This window comes from Engystomops pustulosus, chromosome 2, assembly GCF_040894005.1.
Source record: "Engystomops pustulosus chromosome 2, aEngPut4.maternal, whole genome shotgun sequence".
Classification (NCBI taxonomy): Eukaryota; Metazoa; Chordata; class Amphibia; order Anura; family Leptodactylidae; genus Engystomops; species Engystomops pustulosus.
Window position 1 is genome coordinate 154,772,090 of NC_092412.1, and position 21,354 is coordinate 154,793,443.

The 21,354-nt window shown below is 45.6% G+C and overlaps 1 protein-coding gene across 4 annotated transcripts in view; it reads left to right on the plus strand.

Moving 5' to 3' along the window:
* Positions 1-21,007, plus strand: part of WDTC1 (WD and tetratricopeptide repeats 1) — a 51,541-nt gene extending 30,534 nt beyond the window's left edge. For 3 of the 4 annotated variants that reach the window (XM_072137017.1, XM_072137015.1, XM_072137016.1), the window contains exons 15-17: positions 352-544; positions 7,333-7,353; positions 20,020-21,007. In XM_072137017.1, coding sequence (XP_071993118.1) covers positions 352-544; positions 7,333-7,353; positions 20,020-20,229 — 424 coding nt within the window. In that variant the 3' untranslated portion in view covers positions 20,230-21,007. The remainder of the gene's footprint in view (positions 1-351; positions 545-7,332; positions 7,354-20,019) is intronic. The other variant, XM_072137018.1, reaches the window with a different exon arrangement.
* The last annotated feature ends 347 nt before the right edge of the window (positions 21,008-21,354 follow it).

Consider the following 21,354-nt stretch of genomic DNA (forward strand, 5'->3'; position numbering starts at 1 on the left):
GATTAGGAGGTGTCTGGCTCTATGAGTAAGATTTCCTTTAAAATTCTTTTTCCTTGTGTTATTTCTCATTATTAACATAACTTCATTTATGGACATCATTTATGGCTTGAGTTTTTCCAGTGTGGATTGGATGGGTTCTTACCAACTTCTGGGGGAAAATTTCATGTTAATAGCACCATTATACATATATTTACTTGAATACTATTGTAACATTTTGCTAATGTCGTCACAGATTTCCTTTGGTGTGTATAATTGTTAGGTATATTTCAAGCAAACATTGCATAGTTTATATAGCTTTTACCATTTTTATTGCCTTAACGTGTTCTTCTTTTTTCTTTTTCTTTTTTTAAGTAACGCACAGTACATAGTCAGTGGTTCAGATGATGGTTCATTCTTTATCTGGGAGAAGGAAACTCAAGCTCTCACCCGGGTCCTGCAGGGAGATGAATCTATTGTTAACTGTCTACAACCACATCCAAGCTACTGCTTCTTGGCCACAAGTGGCATTGACCCTGTTGTAAGACTATGGAGCCCACGTTCTGAGGTTTGAGTGTAATTAATTATATTTGGGACCAATCAATTTTTACTGTTCTGAAAAGATTTCTGTTACATAGACAAGATTTACAAAAATGAAGTGATTTTGTTGCTGTATTGAGGGGCCATTATAGCATTCCATATGACAGTGTATTACTTGTTGTGTGTTTTTATTGCTGTATCTATCCTTTTTTATATCACTTTTAATTATATAATGTCTAAATCTTTCTGATAAATGCTTTTTTTATAAAGCATGTATGTCATAAGTTTTAAGTACCGTATATACTCGAGTATAAGCCGACCCGAGTATAAGCCGAGACCCCTAATTTTACCACTGAAAACTGGGAAAACCTATTGACTCGAGTATAAGCCGAGCGTGTAGTATACAGCCAGCCCCCATGTAGTATACAGCCAACCAGCCCCCATGTAGTATACAGCCAACCAGCCCCCATGTAGTATACAGCCAACCAGCCCCCATGTAGTATACAGCCAACCAGCCCCCAGTAGTATACAGCCAACCAGCCCCCAGTAGTATACAGCTTGCCCCCAGTAGTATACAGCTTGCCCCCAGTAGTATACAGCTTGCCCCCAGTAGTATACAGCTTGCCCCCAGTAGTATACAGCCTGCCCCCAGTAGTATACAGCCTGCCCCCAGTAGTATACAGCCTAGCCCCCAGTAGTATACAGCCTAGCCCCCAGTAGTATACAGCCTAGCCCCCAGTAGTATACAGCCTAGCCCCCAGTAGTATACAGCCTAGCCCACAGTAGTATACAGCCTAGCCCCCAGTAGTATACAGCCTAGCCCCCAGTAGTATACAGCCTAGCCCCCAGTAGTATACAGCCTAGCCCCCAGTAGTATACAGCCTAGCCCCCAGTAGTATACAGCCTAGCCCCCAGTAGTATACAGCCTAGCCCCCAGTAGTATACAGCCTAGCCCCCAGTAGTATACAGCCTAGCCCCCAGTAGTATACAGCCTAGCCCCCAGTAGTATACAGCCTAGCCCCCAGTAGTATACAGCCTAGCCCCCAGTAGTACACAGCACAGCCCCCAGTAGTACACAGCACAGCCCCCAGTAGTACACAGCACAGCCCCCAGTAGTACACAGCACAGCCCCCAGTAGTATACAGCACAGCCCCCAGTAGTATACAGCTTGTCCCCAGTAGTATACAGTCTGCCCTCAGTAGTATACAGCAGCACCTATACAGATAAAGAAATAAACTTAATACTCACCCTCCGTTGTCCCGATGTTCGTCGCAGCTCCCGGCGGCTTCCGATCCCCATCGCAGCTCCCGGCGGCTTCCGATCCCCATCGCAGCTCCCGGCGGCTTCCGATCCCCATCGCGGCTCCCGGCGGCTTCCGATCCCCATCGCGGCTCCCGGCGGCTTCTTCACTCTTCTCTGGCCGCTGATGACGTCATCCGCGGCGACAGCGTCGCATCACAGTGTGCGACGGCCAGCGCGATCTCCCAGCCAGTGAAGAGTGAAGAAGCCGCAGGGAGCCGCGACAGGGATCGGGAGCCGCGAGGAACATCTGGGACACCGGAGGGTGAGTATTAATGTATTTATTTTTATCATTGACTCGTGTATAAGCCGAGGCAAGGTTTTTCAGCACATTTTTTGTGCTGAAAATCTCGGCATATATACGGTAGTTACCACTCCATGATGTACAGTTACAGTTATATTTAAGTAAAACATAAATATAAATGGAAAAAAAAATAATTTAAAAGAGAATAAAAGTTGTCTCCTAATGTTCCATCTAATTTAAAAACCACATACAACAGGGACATGTCATAGCGGCGCATGTGAGAGTTTGTGCAGTGCTGAGCTCCGCAGATAGACTCCTGCAGAATCATGTTTCCCCGCCTGCCCAGGTAGGAAATCACTTCTCACCCAGTATTACAGAAGTCAGGAAGGCAGAGGAAACAATCGGGGGCCATCATGATGGGTCTCAAAAAGCAGAAATCTGCAGGGAAGCTGAGCAGAAGTCCCAAGATGCGCGCACCTGCACATCTTAAAAGCTGAGAGCAGAAACCACAGCGCCCCTGGACAGCTTTGCAAGAGCTGGATCAGGAGACGGCAGCCAGGTATATTATACCTCATACCAGCAGGCACAAGTATCCCCTGGCTCCCATTCCCTCCACTAGGTGCAGTTTGCCTGTGGAGTGTGCCATGGGCCTATAGTTACTCAAATGAAGGGGATCTTTATTTGGCTTGGGTATAACCGTTACATGTGCAAGGTAAAAATTTTGCGGCATTTGTTCTCCCTGTAGGAGGGCGTTACAGTAGGTTCGGATATGCGGGAGGAGAATGGGAAGAAACTTTTTATAATATGCAGCCGAGAGGCAGTTTGGACCTGGTGACTTCCCTAGTTTAAGTGCTTTAACTTTTTCTGTGATTTCTTCATCTGTGATTGGGGTTGTAAACGCTTCCATTGCTGATGAAGGGAGGTTAATTGAATTGATAAAATTTGCTATACTAGGCGGGTCAGGTTGAGTTGATGGGGTGTAGAGGGGCTGATAGAACTGATGGAATGTGTTGTAAATGCGTTCGGGGTGTAAGGTAATATTTCCCTCCCGTGTCTTAATGGAAAATATTGAGTTGATGGGTTCTTTTTGTCGTAGATGGCGCGCCAGCATTTTGTACATTTTATTGGCATATTTATAGAATGAAGCTTGCTTCCATTTAAGTGCCCTTGCGGTTCTTGTGGTAAGGAGGGCTTTAATGTGGAGTTTAGTGTCATATATGCATTTGGTTAGATGTTTTGAGCAATTGCAAAAAGACAGAGTTTATGGCGGAGCTTATGGAAGACATCTTTAATAGTGGGGAGTTGGAGGGTCGGTGGTGGATAGCAATTCATAATACATATTTGTCTGGATTGTAGTGTTCCCGAGAGTATCACAATTTGCCATACAGGGTCAGAATATGTACCTAGTGGCTGGAAGAGGAATTAATTTTTCAGTAGGATAACTACAGCCCTTATCTTACTGGTATGTGATGCCATGTAAACTCATCTATACTGGGAATGGAAATAATTGGGGCTGCAGGTGGTGGAGAAATGTGTCTCTTGGAGGCAGATGATATCGGGGTGATGTTTAGAATAGTCAATCATGGCTCTACGACGCTTGGCAGGGGAGTTTAGTCCCCTGACATTATGTGACGGTACTCTACACATTGTAGTGGAGAAACTGTAAGCGCGAAAGTATTTATAACAATCAGACTGAGTAATATACTGATCTTGCGGTGTTTGATGATCCACCCTGTGGGCGTGTTGAACCTGGATAAGTGGGGGAGGGAAGAGAAGGGAGAAACTAACAACCGGGGGAACATAAACATAAGAACAGTACGTTCGGACAAAGGTGCATCATACCAAAGAAATCAACATGTTACTAGGGTCATGAGTAGCAATGAGGTTGTGATGGATAACAGATATTCGTGTATTTTGTATACACCATTACACTATGTGGTAAAGGAATAAAATTAATGAGAAGGAGAAGAGCCGGAAGGAAAAACAATATTGGGCAGATATAACAGGAGTTCTCAGAAACTCACGTTAGCAGGTGTCACCTTAGGCAAATTCCCGCTCTCTCTGTGAGCAAGGCAGTTCAAGCGTGATAAGGTGAGCAATTGTTGTGGCGTGGTATGGTGCGCCATTGTCGAGATGGTCTAGGGGCCCGTTGAGAAAGTGGTGCTTGCGAGGCACAGGGGATCCCAGCTCGTGTGAGGGCTCTGTTACCCTCCTCCACGGTTCGAACCGGTGACTGTAAGCAATTGTGCGTAAATGCCAGGGAGAATGGGAACCCCCAACGGTATCGGACCTGTGCTGCTTGGAGTGCCACCGTAATAGGATGCATTTCTCGCCACCTGGCTAGTGTGGCAGGGCAGATATTGGCATACAATTTTACAGAATCGGGAAGGTCGGGTAAAGCCGCAGAATCTCTGGCAGAGTTGAGAATCAGATCTCTGGAGTCCTCATGTTGCAGTTTGAGAACCACATCCCTGGGTGAGCCCTCTGGTCTAGGTCGATCCAATGCCTGATGGATCCTGACAATATAAAGCAGGTTGGGATCTGCCTGCGGTAGCAGGGCGGAGAATATATTGGTGGTCGTCTCTTGAGGGCTGTTATAGACTTGTGGAGACCCCGTATTCGGATATTTCCCCTCTGTGACCTGTTTTCTAAGTCCTCGCATTTCAATTCCAGTGCTGTTATGCAATTGACATGGTCTTCCAATTGCTTCTGGTCTTGTTCGAGAGCATCAGCTGTATCATCCATACAACGCTCCAGGTCATCGGTTCTAGTTGTGATATCCTGCAGTTGCCTAGGAAAGGTTTCCACAGCTGTGGACAATTCCTTGCGGAAGGTTTCCTGGATGGAACGTAGGAACTCCTCGGTAGCAAGCGATGTCGGCTGTGATCTCGTAGAGGAGATGTTTGGGTCGAGTGCGGCCTAGCCTGAGGAGGTGTTGGTGCCATAGCAGGTCTGCTTGATGCCTGAAGTTGAAGAAGATCCGATATAGAGGGTCCTGAAGGTGACTGGTCCTTCTTTCGCTTTGGTCTTGTCATTCCTCTCTGGAGAGTTGCTCAAAGTATTATACAGGCGAATAGGCTTGTGTTAGCAAATGTCTGTTGGTGGTGACCCTAGGAGCAGGACTCAGAGGAGCATTTTCAACCCCTCTGGGCCCCCCGTATGTGAAGAAAAAATAGCAGTTTCTAGGGTGGTGGCGGGGTAGGAAAGGCGCAGGTAGCTGTTAATGTGGAGATTGTACTAGCCCTTTAAGAGAGACGGTTGTTGCGGTAGTTGCGTATTGGGCTGGAGCCCCGGATGCCCTGTCCTGATAGGTGTGTAACAGGGCACTATAAGGGTGAGCCTGAGCCAGGTAGTTGCGGGCGTGCAGGGTGTCTGATAGCGGCAGTACAGTACCTGGATAGGTTGCCTGCACGTGGATCCGGCTGTCTCCAGGCAATTCCTGGAATGTAGGTTGCCCCAGTGGTGTGAGATGCGCCTGGGCTCCTTCACTTATCCAGGCCGGGGCTTCTCCAGGCTTGTAGGCCCCATCTGGTTGTAGCCTATCTCGGGCTCCTCAGCTGCTGGAATCCCTCCCAGATTGTGCCCTAGAGGGATCGGAGGCTTTCCCAGGGCAAGGCAAGCTGTTTTGGGCTGGGTTGGGACTCCCGTGATCGCGGCTGAGCGTGCCGGGAGCCGCTAACACTAATCAAGGTCTTATGAGATGACCCCGTGAGGTGGTGGAGGGTGCCAATGGGCTCAGATATTATTGCCCGGCGCGGAGCTGCCTGATTGTGCGTCCGACCTGTTCAGTGGCTTAGCCACGCCCCCCCTCTTATAATGGGACAAAAGCATGAATAGATTTTCGAGGGGAGGTTGTCGAAGCACAGGGGGACTGACATCTTTTAGGTGGTAGGGTAGAGAATTGGGTTTACATGACCTATGGAGGGAACAAAGGGGCTCAGTCTGATTTGCATTTGCATTTCCATTGAAATGCATGCGATCAGTTACGGGCCGCCAGTGATTTGCCAGGAGAAGCTTTAGTGTTTTATGACTGTGTAGTATATGTGTTGTAAAGGTTGTCCTGGTAATGTTAATATAAACTAGTATACTAAAGAGTATAATTTAGGGATCATGTAGACTGGTGTTTTTGATGTGCTATCCTTTATTTGAGGAGGGCAAATGGATATGTGCAGTGTGTGTGTTCTATGCAAATAAACTGCACCAGTCGCTCGTATGTGTAACATCTGCTCAATTTCCTTTTTGCAATGCTTTTGCAGTGGAAATTCTCAGATACCTCAAACATAAAATTGAGCAAAAACTTCCCCCTGTAGTGGTTTAGTTTTGCAATTAAATTTGCATTCTTTTGAAAATTCTCATTTGATAAATGTTATGTTGCACACTCTGTGTTGTTTTTTATTGCCACCATTGTGTGACTTTAGATTCACTAAAAAAATGAAAAAATTACATTTGCTGAAAAATTTGCGACAATTATACGCCAAGAAGCTACATAGGACTAATAATAAATCCCCCCCCCCCCCCTTGTATCTGGAAAGCCCTGGGAGAAGTGGAGATCCATATATGGACAGATGGTGATATCGCCCTGATGACGAGGTCCCTGATCTGCCGCTAACCTGACACATCTACATAAAGGATTCCCAATGTCTCCTCTGCAGACAGATACAAGGAGTCTGTAGAGTCTCTGAAAGTCATTCAGTACCTCAAGTAACAGAAATCGTATGCTATCGTATAAGCACAGAGTATCGTATATGTATAAACAGTATCGTATAAGTACCAAGATTTTGATGCATCATGCAACTCTAGGTTGTAGTAACACCTAAGGAAGGGAGTCGAATAGTTAAAGCCCTGGTGACTAGGCTGGGTTCGGTTGTGAGTTCAGTGGTACATAGAGACCAATCAGGCTTTATTCCCTCCAAATGAACTGCAATTAATCTTAGGCGGTTCTAGCTAAACATGCAGGATAATTCGGAGGCGTTAGTGGATGCAGCGGTGGTATCATTGGATGCTATGAAAGCCTTCAATAGTCTGGAATGGGGGTATCTGTGGGCTGTATGGCATAAATTTGAAATTAAATGGGTGCAAATACTATATAAAGCGCCAGAAGCGCTTTATATAGTATGAGATGAGAATTAATGGGGCAGTATCTGATAGGTTTCAGTTGCAGTGAGGGACAAGACAGGACTGCCCACTGTTGCCGCTACTGTTCGCTGTACATATAAGGGAGGAGAAGAAAAGATAGCGTTATATGCTGATGCCGTTCTGTTTTTTCTCTCTAGGGTCAGAACTCTCTTACGGCGGTAATGGATATTATTTCACGATACGGGAGCTACTCTGGGTTGCATATCAATGGTTGCCATTAAATCCTGCAGGTCTTCCTCATGTACAGAGAGGAGACTTACCGATTGTATAGAAGTTTAAGTACATAGGTTTACGTATTACCAGGACAGTGAGTGATTACGTGAATTTGAATTAAGCGCAAGGGAAAATGTGATCTAGGATATTGGTGTGGTATAAATTACCTATGGCCTCTGTGTTGTTGCAATCTGATTAAAATGTTATGCTGCAGCTACTGTGTGTGCTACATAACACACCAGTTAAGTTTTGGGGGGTATCAGCGCACCTATAGATGCAAATTCAAATGTATCTCCACCAGTGCTCAGGAGAGGGGGGTAGATGAAGACAAACTCCAAACCGCCAATGCTGCATTGGTAACCGGCATGCAGCGATAAAATAGAAAAAACTGAGAAAACGTTTTTCTATTTTAGTAATTTAAATATTGGAAGGGTGGGGTCCCAAGAATTAGGTAGGAAAAGTTGCAGATGCCAAAAGACAAAGGAGATCTTTCCTTGCCTTATGTATGGGCATATTATATTGCTGCACAGTGTCGACAGTTTGAAGGGAATTGTCTGAAGCTGCAATGTGGTGCCCAAGGGTGGCACCACATTTTATTGGGGGGCCAGACTCCGGTGGCAGCTCTTGAGGCTGGGGTGTTTGGGAGACAGATGCTGGGACGCCCGACCTTTAACTTAATGCAGATGACTTTAAGTATGTAAAAGAAACTTTTGGAACTTTGTGAATTGATCAAGTTTAGTCCCCTATGGTATAACCCCAATTTAGGAGAAGTTTATATGCTGGAAGGGATGCAAGGATGGAACCAACAGAATGTCCAGTTTTTGAAGTGACTGTATGATGGGGGAGTATTGAAAGCTTTCCAGCAATTACAATAGGGTTCCGCAATCTGTTTTTTTTTTTTTTTTTCCAAAATCTACAAATTAGGCATGAGATCCAAGCACAGTGTGGTATGGAACCCGTTACATTTTCTACTTGGGATGTAGTAAATGGGAAGCGGCTATAGGTGACCTAAAGGACCATAAATGGGGAGAGGTTCTGGTGTCAGTGGCCTCATTGTAGCTAAACGTAGAACAGTGGAGGGCACGGCTATTTTTTATCCACAAGATGTATCAGACACCTGTGTTACTGTGGAAAATAAGAATTGGAAGGGATGCCTGTTGTCCGCGCTGTTTGGAACATATGGCAGATGATATGCATTTATTTTAGACATGCCTGGCTCTGGGTCCATTGTGTGCAAAAGTAATACTCTTAGTCAATTAAGTGTTTGGAACGAGGATTCCGGCTGATCCCAAGCTCTGTATTTAGGGTTGTATGGGGGAAAAAGTTAGAACAAATGGCGATGGCTAAGGTTCTTTACCAAATAAGGAAGTCTACTGCAAGACACTGGCTTGATGACAAGCCACAAGGTATAAAAGGGGTGAAGAAAATGTTAAATGTAACTATATGAATGGAATTGAAAGTGTATCGCTTCCACTGAGTAACTGGGAGCGACAGCAGGAGAAAAATGGAGTCTTGTTATAATAAGTGGAGAGGCTTACAGCTTAAAGGAAACCTACCACTTGAAGTGGCAGGTTTCCGATGGCAATACCGGGCACCAGCTCAGGGTGAGCTGGTGCCGGAGCTTATTTTAGTTAGTGTTTTAAACCGCGGTATCGCGGTTTAAAACACTTTTTAAACTTTATAGCCGGCGCAGGCAGGCACGCGCTCGGCGCTTACCGTGCGCGCGGCTACATAGGAAGTGAATGAGAGCCGCGCGCATGGTAAGCGCCGAGCGCGTACCTGCCTGCGCCGGCTATAAAGTTTAAAAAGTGTTTTAAACCGCAATACCGCGGTTTAAAACACTAACGAAAATAAGCTCCGGCACCAGCTCACCCTGAGCTGGTGCCCGGTATTGCCATCGGAAACCTGCCACTTCAAGTGGTAGGTTTCCTTTAAATAACATGTAAATAAACTGTTTAATATACAGTGCCTTGCAAAAGCGACCCCCTTTCTACATTTCAGGCTTCAAACATAGAGATATAAAATTGAAAATTTTTGTTTGATGAAGAATCAACAGAAAGTGGAACACAATTGAGAAATTGAACGAAAATTAATGGGTATTATAAACTTGTGAAAAATAATAAACTGAAAAGTGTGGGGGGGGGGGCAATATTATTAGGCCCCTTTACTTTCAGTGCATCAAACTCACTCCAGAAGTTCAGTGATGATCGATCCAATGTTGTCCTAAATGACTGATGATATAGATATAGATATATACACTTATACAGTATATATACATACATACATACATACATACATACATACATACATACATACATACATACATACATACAGTGTTGTGGACCTGCCTGGTGTGTTCCGTGGTCTTCACCCTGAGACTATCACAGAGCAGGTGGATTTATACGGAGACTTGATTACACACAGCTGGATTAGATAGATTATATATATAGATTATACCAGGCAGGTCCACAACACTGTTGTGGAGAAGCTTAAAACCAGATTCGGCTACAAAAAGATTTCACAAACGTTAAACATCCCAAGGAGCACTGTGTAAGTGATCATATTGAAATGGAAGGCCCACTGCAAATCTACCAAGACCCGATTGTCCCTCTAAACTTTCATCTCACACAAGGAGAAGACTGATCAGAGATGCAGCCAAGAGGCCCATGATCACTCTGGATGAACTGCTGATATATACAGCTGAGGTGGGAGGGCCTGTTCTTAGAACAACAATCAGTCATAGGCTGCACAAATCTGGCCTTTATTGAAGAGTGGCAAGAAGAAAGTAATTTCTCAAAGATATCCATAAAAGTCTTGTTTAAAGTTTACCACAAACCACCTGGGAGACACACCAAACATGTGGAAGAAGGTGCTCTGGTCCGATGAAACCAAAACCAAACTTTTTGGCCACAATGCCAAACAATGTTTGGCGTAAAAACAACACAGCTAATCGCCCTGAACACACCATCCCCACTGTCAAACATGGTGGTGGCCGCATCATGGTTTGGGCCTGCTTTTCTTCAGTAGAGACAAGGAAGATGATTAGAATTCATGGGAAGATTTTCTAGAAGAAAACCTGTTTACCTCTGCAAAAGACCTGAGACTAGGAGTAGATTGTAAAAGATCTTTATCTGGGGCTTAAACCGCCCTGCAGTTGCAAGATGACTTTCAAATTAACCCTTTTTAGACCGGTACTGGGATGAGAGCAGAAACCAAGACATACCAGTCTCTTAGAAAATGCAGACTCATGGGGGGGGCGTGGCCTGATGCCGACCTAGGAGGACGTGCACCGCGGAGCTCCCGGGACCTGGCACCCTATCACCCTTCCCAGGCAGCCATCCTTACCTGTACCCCCTCCAGTCTGCTCCCCGGTGCCGCGGGTACTTGCCCCCATACTCCGGTGGCGGTATCGCGGCGGTCACCGGCTCCGTGAGATCCCCTCCAGCACTCCAGCTCCTGCGGCCTCCCACGTGTCCCGCGCGGCGGCGGGACCATAGCCGCCCGACATTGCGGCTGCACACCGGAGCGGTGTTGAATACCGGGGGAGGGAACCCCCCCCCCCCCGTGCTGTGCCGCCGACCCGCTGTGCTGCTGACCTGCCCTGTCAGGGGATCGTTGCAGCGCTCCAGCCAGCCCTGTATCCGGCCGGAGGCGCCATCTTACTGGACTCCCCTGCGCTGCCTGAGGCCTAGGCGCGCAGGGTTAACCCTGTCACTGCCGGACTGCAGCCAGGAATAAGGTAGGGAAGTAATTCCCCTGCTGCTGCCCTCCTCTCACCTGGGGACCCCAAGCTGTGCAGCCCACCATACTCCCAGTGATCCCCTGCTCCTGGGTTTTGTTCTATATTAACCCTTGCAGTGCCGCTGTAATACTCCACGTGGGATTAGACTGTATCTCTGCTAATTACTGGACGCTAGGCTCCTCGATTGTTTATCACTGGCCCCCCTGTCCAGACGCCATGGGTAACCGGAGGAGGACGGCTAAATTGCAAAAAGCAGCGTCCGGGGTGTCTGCGCCTCCATCGGATGATGAATCCATCCATGAAGATCCTCCATTCCAGTCCCTGGAACCCCTGGATGCGCAGGAATGCTCCACATCACAAGCTGTCCTTGCACAGATTCAGTCAAACGCTGCCAAAAAGTTGGGGAGATTCTCCCGCACACAGCCCTGCTCTCCTCAGGGGTCCCCAAACTCTTCTCCCTCCCTCTTTGAAGGCTCCCAGAGCCCGCCGCAGCTTGTAAGTTATGAAGAGGGCGCTGATCCGCCTGACGTGGCCACTGAACTGGACCGCAAATTTGCAGAGGTGCTGGCGGCCATTAATGGGTGCCAATCCAAACTGGTTACCAAGGTGGATGAGCTGCGACAGGACTTTGTTCTTTTAAGACACGATGTTCACAAAGCCAAAGAGCGAATAACAGAAACTGAACGCAGAATATCTGAAGTGGAGGATGTCCAGAGGCCTATGCCGACACAGATAAGAGAGCTTCAGCGCCAAATGTCTGCATCCATCGACAGAGCGGACGACCTTGAAAACCGCCTGCGACGGAACAACGTCAGAGTGGTTGGTCTCCCCGAAAAAGTGGAGGGGACTGATCCGGTATCCTTTTTTGAAAATTGGCTCAAAAATATGCTTCCTGCAGATACCTTCTCCCCGTTCTTCACAGTGGAAAGGGCCCATCGTGTGCCATCCCGCCCTGGCCCCCCAGGGGGCAATCCGAGACCCTTCCTGGCCCGGCTGCTGCACTTTAGGGACAGGGACTCTATCCTCAGGGCTGTCCGTACCAAGGGAGAAATTCTTTATGCCAACAGCAGAGTGTCCTTCTACCCTGATTTCTCTGCATCCGTCAGGAAACAGCGAGCACAATTCACCGAGGTCCGTGCCCGTCTCCGTGACAAGGGGTTTAAATACTCCATGATGTACCCTGCCAAGCTCCGAATAGTGGATGGTCTGAAGACTCGATTCTTCACTTGCCCAACCGAAGCACTTCACTGGGCCGATGCAGCTCCACGGGCTCCAGCTGCAAGGCCCGCACCTCCTGAGTGACTGGACTCACATATCCTTTTATCTGATATGCAATGACAGTGCTGGACTTAGTCCTGAATAGTTATCCAGGGGTCCCAAATCACTGTTACAGTTTTCTAATATTTGTTTACACTTTACGTGCCTCACAAATGTACCCTGTGATTGATTTGTGATTTCTTCTTGGTCATCTTGACCGTGCGCCATTTATGGCACTCCATTCTCTCCCTCCCTCCCCCCCCCCCTTCCCACCTCCCCCCCCTTCCCACCTCCCCCTACCATTACCTCCCCCTACCATTACCTCCTTGCGTCTTCCTCCTTCCCCCCCCCCCTCCCCTATTTCCTCTTGGTTTTCTCTAAATATGGCTGCCTAATAACCTCCTGATCGTCTATTCATTAAGGGTTGAAGGTCCCGGGACAAATGGTGTAGGTTTGTCTTGAGTTAGGGACCACTGTTCTACTACTTGACTGTTAGTGGGTATAGGTCTACACTACTGCTGTTAGGGTGTTAGACAGGGGGTTTGTATTCTTGGGATTGTTAGTTCAGATCTGTTATATTTGTTATGCTCACTGTTGTCTGTCTGTCTATGTCTTTTTGGTATGAAAGGATGAATGCTTGGTTGCTCACGTCTCCTTCCCCACACCCCTTTCCCTTCCGCTAAGATGTCTTCACTTAAGGTAATGAGCTGGAATGTGAGGGGACTTAACTCCAAATTCAAGAGGGCTCTGATGTTAGATGTCATTAAGCGTCAGGCCCCCCATATTGTATGTATCCAAGAGACTCACCTTACGGGTCAGAAGGTCCTCTCCCTGAAGCGGGCCTGGGTGGCTAGAGGTTACCATTCCTCCTACTCTGTCTACGCTAGGGGAGTATCCATACTCATATCCAAAGCGCTTCCCATAGAGGTCATACAGGTAGCACCGGATCACTTTGGCCGTTATGTAGTCATACATTGTGCCTTGTGGGGCTTTACCTTTACTATAGCGTCTATTTATGTCCCACCTCCCTTTGATCCAGCAGTATTGCACCTAATATCCAGTAAGCTGGCTGCTATGCCTCCAAGCCCGTTACTCTGTATTGGTGACTTCAATGCAGTCCCTAACCCCTCCTTGGATCGTACAAGTGGTCTTGACACAGGCTCGGTCCGTCTGAATGAGTGGCTCACCTCTCTAGACCTCGCCGATGTTTGGCGTAGTAAACACCCTCAAGAGAGAGAATATTCATTTTATTCCTCTGTTCATAAGAGCTTCTCTCAGATTGATCTGGCCTTTGTCTCCCCTGATATGATGCAGCACGTTGACCAGATATCCTATTGCCCGCGCAGTGCGTCAGACCACTCCGCCTTGTTCATTAGTCTCCTTATAGGCCCCCCCAGCGACTCCCGCTTATGGCGCCTGCACCCGGCTTGGCTCCTGTCCCCAGCGGTCCAGAGTACTGTTAGGGCTGCGCACAGCGAGTTCTGGGATGTACACTCAACCCATCCTGATCCTCTTCTAGTCTGGGACTCGTACAAGTCCTCGGTGCGGGGGGCATTCATGTCGGGGGTAGCTGGCCATAGGAAGTCCTTAAATGCCCAGGAGGAAAGGCTGACGGCTGTACTGGTGACTGCAGAAAAGGAGTATCTAGAGAAACCTACTCCGGGGAATAAAAAGACTTGGGCTCAGGCGCAGAGGAACCATCTAGCTGTAGTGAAGGAGCGCACCAGCAAACGCCTGCTAGCCAGGGAAGCGTCCATCTTTGAATTTGGAGATAAAAACGGGAAGCTGCTTGCGTATTTATCGCGGGCTGAACGCCCCTGTGCTTCCGTCCCCTCTATTATTGATGGTAACGGAGCATTGATCACAGAGCCCCGGGCCATTAACATGGTATTTCATGAATACTATTCTTCTCTTTACAGCTCCAGATTGTCCGCCTCTTCCGTCGAGATCTCCGGATTCCTTGACAGTCTTCCACTTTGGAGGCTCACACAGGCACAGTCATCGGAGCTTGATGCTCCGCTCTCGGCAGAGGAGGTGGAACTGGCCATCCAATCGTTGCCCCCCGGTAAGACACCTGGACTTGATGGGCTGGGAGGTGAGTGGTATAGGGATAACTGTGAGACTCTGGTCCCCCTTCTCCTCAGCCTGTACTCTGATGCGCTTGATAGTGGTTCCCTCCCCGACTCCATGCGAGAGGCCCTTATTGTAGTTCTTCCTAAGCCTGGCAAGGATCCCCTGCTTCCCGACTCGTACCGCCCAATTTCCCTCCTAAACTCAGATGTTAAAATACTAGCAAAAATTCTGGCAACAAGGCTTAATAAAGTAATATTATCATTGGTTCACCCAGACCAGACAGGCTTTATGCCTGGGAGGGGAACTGACATAAATATACAAAGACTACACCTGAACATTGCAGAGGCAGAGCGGTCTCCAGACCCAGGGTTTATATTATCCTTAGACAATTGTAAGGCGTTTGATTCTGTGGAGTGGCCCTATTTGTGGACCCTTTTGCCTAGAATGGGTTTTGGCCCTCGATTTACAGCATTGGTTAAGCTACTGTATAACGATCCCAAGGCTAGGGTGCGGACTAATCTTAACATCTCACCTACTCTCCCTATGGCTAGGGGCACTAGACAGGGTTGCCCACTATCTCCCCTCCTCTTTGCACTCGCCATTGAGCCCCTTGCTGTGGCGATCCGCCACTCTGAGGGCATTAAGGGCATAACTAGAGGTACTATTATTGAGAAGGTATCTCTCTATGCTGATGATACACTTGTATATCTTGGGGATGTGGGCCCCTCTCTGGAATCCCTTCTGTCCCTGATAGAACGTTATGGGGGGTTCTCAGGTCTTCGGGTTAACTGGGACAAATCGGCCCTCTTTCCCTTATCTGATGTAGGGGTACACTCCCTCCCCGTCCCAGTTCGGGTGGTGTCCACCTTTAAATATCTGGGAGTCCAGGTGTCACGCAAGGTCCAGGCATTTACGGAGTTAAACATTACACCCCTGATAGCTGCAACGGAATCGCGCCTAAAAGCCTGGTCCACTCTCCCCTTGTCTTTGTACGGGCGTATTAATATATTCAAAATGATTTTTCTCCCTAAGTTTCTGTACCTTTTCCATGCCTGCCCTATACTACTTCCTAAGAGCCTGTTTAAACGCTTAGACGGCATTCTCAGGTCCTTCTACTGGCAGAGTAGCGCCCCGCGATTCAGTCTAGCGCTGCTTCAGGCTCCCAAGTCTAGGGGTGGACTGGCTGCCCCGGATCTGTATCTTTATTACCTGGCTTCCCAGCTAGTATATGCCCAGTGGTGGATAGATATAGACATGGGTAATGCAGCTACTGCACTGGCTGGTGCCCTGGTGGGTTCCTACGAGGCCCTTACAAACCTGCTGTACAGATACAAGTCCCCATCTGATACCCCACTTCCCCTACGTACGGTAGCGGTGTGCTGGCGTAGGGCACAAACCCTGGTAGAACCGAGCAGCTCTCCCCCTCTCTCGCCTAGGACTCCATTGTGGCTCAATCCGTGGCTTTCTCACTTCCTCTCCCTCCCGGGCTGGACAATGTGGGGGGCAGCGGGGGTGAAATTTGTAGGCCAGCTCTTATCCCCGGAAACAGAATTACTCAGCTTTAACGAGATAAGGGAGAGACATACTGTACCCAATACGGCCAGCTTCCATTACACGCAACTGCGACACGCATTCAAAGCCCAATTCGGCTCCTTCAGCCTGACAGTGAAATTCTCCAAACTAGAGACTCTGATGAGTACCCCGGACCTCCCTAAGCCACTCACTCAGTGCTATGCTCTCCTACAAGAGCAAAAGTCCAGACCGTTTGATAGAGCCTGTGAACGCTGGAGACAGGATATCCCTGACCTGTCAGATGATGACTGGAGGGAGGTCGAACTGTCCTACTTCACATCTGTAGTGAGTGCGAGGGACTTCCTGATCCAATCTAAATTCCTCCATCGAGTTTACTTCACCCCTGCTAGACTATTCCGCATGGGAACAATGCCTAATGATCTTTGCTTTCGCTGTCAGGCTGAAGTCGGATCCTTCCTGCATTGTGTCTGGTCCTGCCCTAGGGTCCATGTCTTCTGGTCCGAAGTGCTGGAGTTCCTTAATTTATACTTTGATTTCCCACGCTTACTATCTCCCTCTGTGTGTCTCCTCGGCATCATAAACGAAGTTGTCAATGGCCACTATGACAAAATTTTCTTTAGGTTTGTCCTATACTACGCCCGAAAAGTGGTGGTGATGACCTGGAAGGACCAGGAGCCCCCTCCATTAAAAAGATGGATACTACTCATTAATAGTGTCATTCCCCACTACCGGTCCCTGTATACCAACAGGAAGTGTCCCCAGAAGTTTGATCGCATCTGGTCCAGATGGTGCGCGACTCCCCATACTGCCCTATAATCACATGTGATATATACTCCTCTCCATGATGAAGGAGACTGAGCGTGCTGGTGTGTGTGTGTGTGTGTGACTGATTGTCCCTGTGTCAATAGTTGTTTGTGTTGTAACAAGATGTCTGGCTGCAGTATCCTGCTGTTATCTACTGTGTAATATCCCTCAGGTAGTTTTGAAACGCAGTAAGATCCTGTCTGTTATCATGGCTGTTATATAATAATCCTGTATTGGGGGGAAGGAAATATGTGACAGACAATCTTGATTTTTGGTTTTGTTTATTATGTTTGTATAAAAATTCAAAAACTGCAAAAATAAATACTTTTAAAAAAAAAAAGAAAATGCAGACTCACAAACTTTATTAACACGCAGCCGAATATATAAACACATAAAATTCTCTGCATAGGGGCGTAAAAAGGTGATAAAATACTGCAATGCTATAGGCCAGCTTGAATATCTCCCCATAAATTCCCTTTCCCAAAACATGTAGATGAACTTTACATATTATTTCTCACACAGCACACAGTCTCCAGGGAGACGGAATGTCTCAGGAAGTCCTGAGAAGAAGACTCCGATGGCTCCTAGGTGAGGCCACAGCATAAGATAAGCAGGTGTTGAAGCAAAAATATAGAACAAGAGTCAAGGACAGAACTGTCTCTCAGCAGATTCAAATAAAATTATGTTTGAATCATGAAATGAATAGACATTTTACAATATAACTGACAGTGATCATCATGACCCCTGGCTATAGACCAAAATGGTGTCCGCTTGGTCCAAAATGGCGGCTGGTAGAGAAATATATCTCTCACAAGATCTATCTTCCAACCAGACAAAGATCCCAAACATAAAGCAAACTCTACAATGGTATGGTTCACAAATAAGGTATTCAGGTGTTAGAATGGCCAAGTCAAAGTCTAGTCTTCCAATTGAGAATCTATGGAAAGAGCTGAAAAACTGCTGCTCTCTCCACTCTCCAACCTCTCTGAGCTCCAGCTGTTTTCCAAGAAAGAATGGTCTGGAATTTCAGTCTCTCGATGTATAAAACTGATAGAGACATACCCCAAGCGAATTGCAGCTGTAATCGCAGCAAAAAGTGGGGCTACAAAGTACTAACTTAAGGGGGCCAAATAATATTGCACGCTCCACTTTTCAGTTTATTATTTTTACAAAAGTTTAAAATGTCTAATAAATTTTATTCCACTTCACAATTGTGTCCCACAGATGCATACATGCCCAATGAGAACACAGTACATTTAAGCACCGTATTACATGAGCATATTACATGATAAGCCTGGGAGCCTTGGAGAGGCAGTCCCCAGCTGTCATGGGTTGTAACACATATGGCAATACATAATATGCTTTTAAATTTTTTTTTCTTTTGATCAGTCCCAAATAAGGACTTGAACATGCGATCATTAGACTGCCAGCCCAATGAGGGCTGACAAAGGGGTCTTCATTTGGCCTCCGCTATTCTCTGTTACAGTGAAAAACTTGCCTCTACAATCCAACTCATTTAGGTTTTGTGGTCACAATGACTGCAACACCTAAAGAGTTAACCACCGGATCCCCTCTACTTTCTGGTTTCCTGCGGGCTGCTAGAACAGTACAAGCAGTGCGTAGGGAGCCTGGTAAGAGAGATTTTGATTGTGGGTTGAGTCTTGCGCTGCTTATTAATATCTTAATAGGTTTTGGCCCAGTTATTTAGATGAAAACAGAAGAGATACACAATTAGGATGCAGACAGTTATTGGGATCACCATGCTCAATTTTTAGGAATATCTATTAGTTCATAGTTTCACTCTTTCTGCAAGATGGTTTTCAGCATTTTGCCATTTTGGGTGAAAACACCACCTAGAAACTTGCATTAATAACCACAATTTTCCATTCAAAAGTAATTTTTGATTTAAAAGTTAAAAAAAAAATGCATAGATTACTATAGCTGCACCCATACCGAACCTTAATATTTGACTTCAAAATAGGTTTCATATTACAAGTGACACATATTATATTACATATAACAGAATGTTAAAATCAAATAAATAGTAGTTAAATATTTAGGGGTGTTTAAAAAAGAAATAGCAAAAAAATAAAGTGAACAAATCTATTTTAAAGGGGTTGGGGATCTTCCTGAAAGAAATTACCAATAATACCCATTTGCCTAAAATATATACCGTATATTATATTTATCCCCCCATTACTGTCTCCATGATGCCATCCCTGGTCCCTCCATGACATTCTGCCCACCTCCCTCCCTGAGTGGACGGGATCATTGGGCGCCATCTTCTTTGTCCTGGCTCATCTGCGCATGTGCAATGTTTCATAGCTGTACCTTTGCTCAGGACAATGCTTGAGAATTCCATCGGAAGGTAAGTTTACAATATTTTTTTGGTTTCCTGCCTCTTAGCATAAATTGATTTAAAAATTAAAAAAAGCATGTAAAATGTAAATGTTAAAACTTTAAGTAAATGTGACCATATATTGTGGTTGAGTGAAAATGATGCAGATTGTTATCTTAAAACAATAACTAAATATATGTATATGCATATGTAGACGTGAAAATTAACAGTTATAGGCAACCAAATGTGAGGAGTGAAAAACAAAAATATTCTTCCTTAAAATAATAGCATGTTCAATAGTGATTTATTTGAGAGCCTTGGATTTCTATCACTGACACTATTGAAATACAGTTATGGACACCTCCATTTAACTTTGACAAAACGTCGTAATCTAAGTAGACATTTACAAACAGAATATAGTAAAAACAATGTGCCATGTATAAACCACATCTGGGCCTCGTCTGTAACTTTGCATTCTGTGTTTCCTGAAATAAAATAAAAAAATTATGTATTTTAGCACAGTCTAGAACAATTATACCAGGGGGGACACAGTAGTGGAACTGAGTTTTTCTGTACCCATTAAAAATGTTTTAGTAACATGTGTACTGTAACTTTAGGGCTTAATAATGGTCACGGACTGGTCAAAGTGCACAGCACCATCTTACAGTGCTGCCAAACCTGAGGTCTGATCCAGGTCTTTCCACCAAATGTTTGCTTTATAATGTCCTATTAAACTATTAGTTAACTAATAAACCCTTTTACATAGATTGTGTACTGATGCATCCCATTAAGACTTGTGGATATGTGTGCCTTGCTGTCATGTGTACGGTACTTAATAAAAACTCTTGTTCTGTCGGTTTTCAGAGTGAAGGGCCAGACAGACGAGTAGTACAGGACATGGAAAGTGCTTGTCAAGCTAACCAAAGAAGAATGAATGCTGACCCGCTTGAAGTTATGCTTCTGAACATGGGTTACAGAATTACAGGACTGAGTGGAGGAGGTCCATCATCTGGAGGGGGAGGTTCCGATGATGAGGATTCCACAGAGGGACAAGTACAGTGTCGGACCAGCTAACCTTTCCAGGAGGGATGTGTGTTGGTTATGGGGTGTAAAAAAAAACTTTATAAAGTGAAGCCTGACCATATTTTAATGGCCACTTGTGTTGCTTTGAAATGTTTTTGTACATACTTATGTACCTCATTACTACAATAGTAGGAAAGGCAGAAGCAAAGCAACAATGTTTCCACAACACCACCATTACATATATATTGCCCCCAAGCTCTTTAAATTTGTTACTGCACAAGCCCATTCTCCTATATTTTCACATGGGCAATAGACAGTCCTGTGTGCTCTATTTTTTCTGGATACCCAGCATTTTCCTTTAAGACTGAACCTGCATAATTTAAGAAAATACTATGAATGCTTGAGGCAGCTAACAGAATAGCAGAAATCACTAAGGCTTGGATTATCAAGTCCGCTATATTTACCATGGAGGTGATTTTTGACCTTTTTTTTTTTTTTTTTTTTTTTTTTTTTTAAGCCAATGTTTCTAAACCATCTAGAAGTGTTGTCTGTAGATATTCTGCCTAGTTTTAACTAATGTGAAACCTCTTTTGATGGTCTAAAAAGTTTTCTAGACAAAGCTGGCTGGCTTATTACTATAGGCTCAGAATAAGGCTTCGCTAAATTAGCCTTCTCATAACTTGAGAAAGAGATTTCTGCTGCCATCACCATCTCTCCGTGACTCTTGATTTTTACAGTGGGGAAAGCTGTCTTTGACTTGTGAGTGACTGCTCAATTTGTATTTGATGTACATCTACAAATAAAAAAAAGGTCTTTATTTCTGAACAGACTTGATATGTATTCTAAATCATTTTAGCATTTGTATAATCAGACTCTTATTTGGAATAGAAGCAACAGGTCGGGATTATATAGGTTACTTTTTATTACTAATATTTGCTTACTACCCTATAGAACCTAAGGCTTGCCAGAAAATACTAGATCTATCTACATAGTGGGGCTCATTGTTAAAAATTACTTTCAATTAATAACAACTGGTTCACAGAGTTTTTCCGCATGCATTCTGACCTATTTTCAGTGCTGAAGTCCATGGGGAGAATTTATCACACCAGTTTTCTGGTGTAGAAGCAGTGAAATAATCGCTAATTTCTTTGCACTGCACACAACATTTGGGCGTGG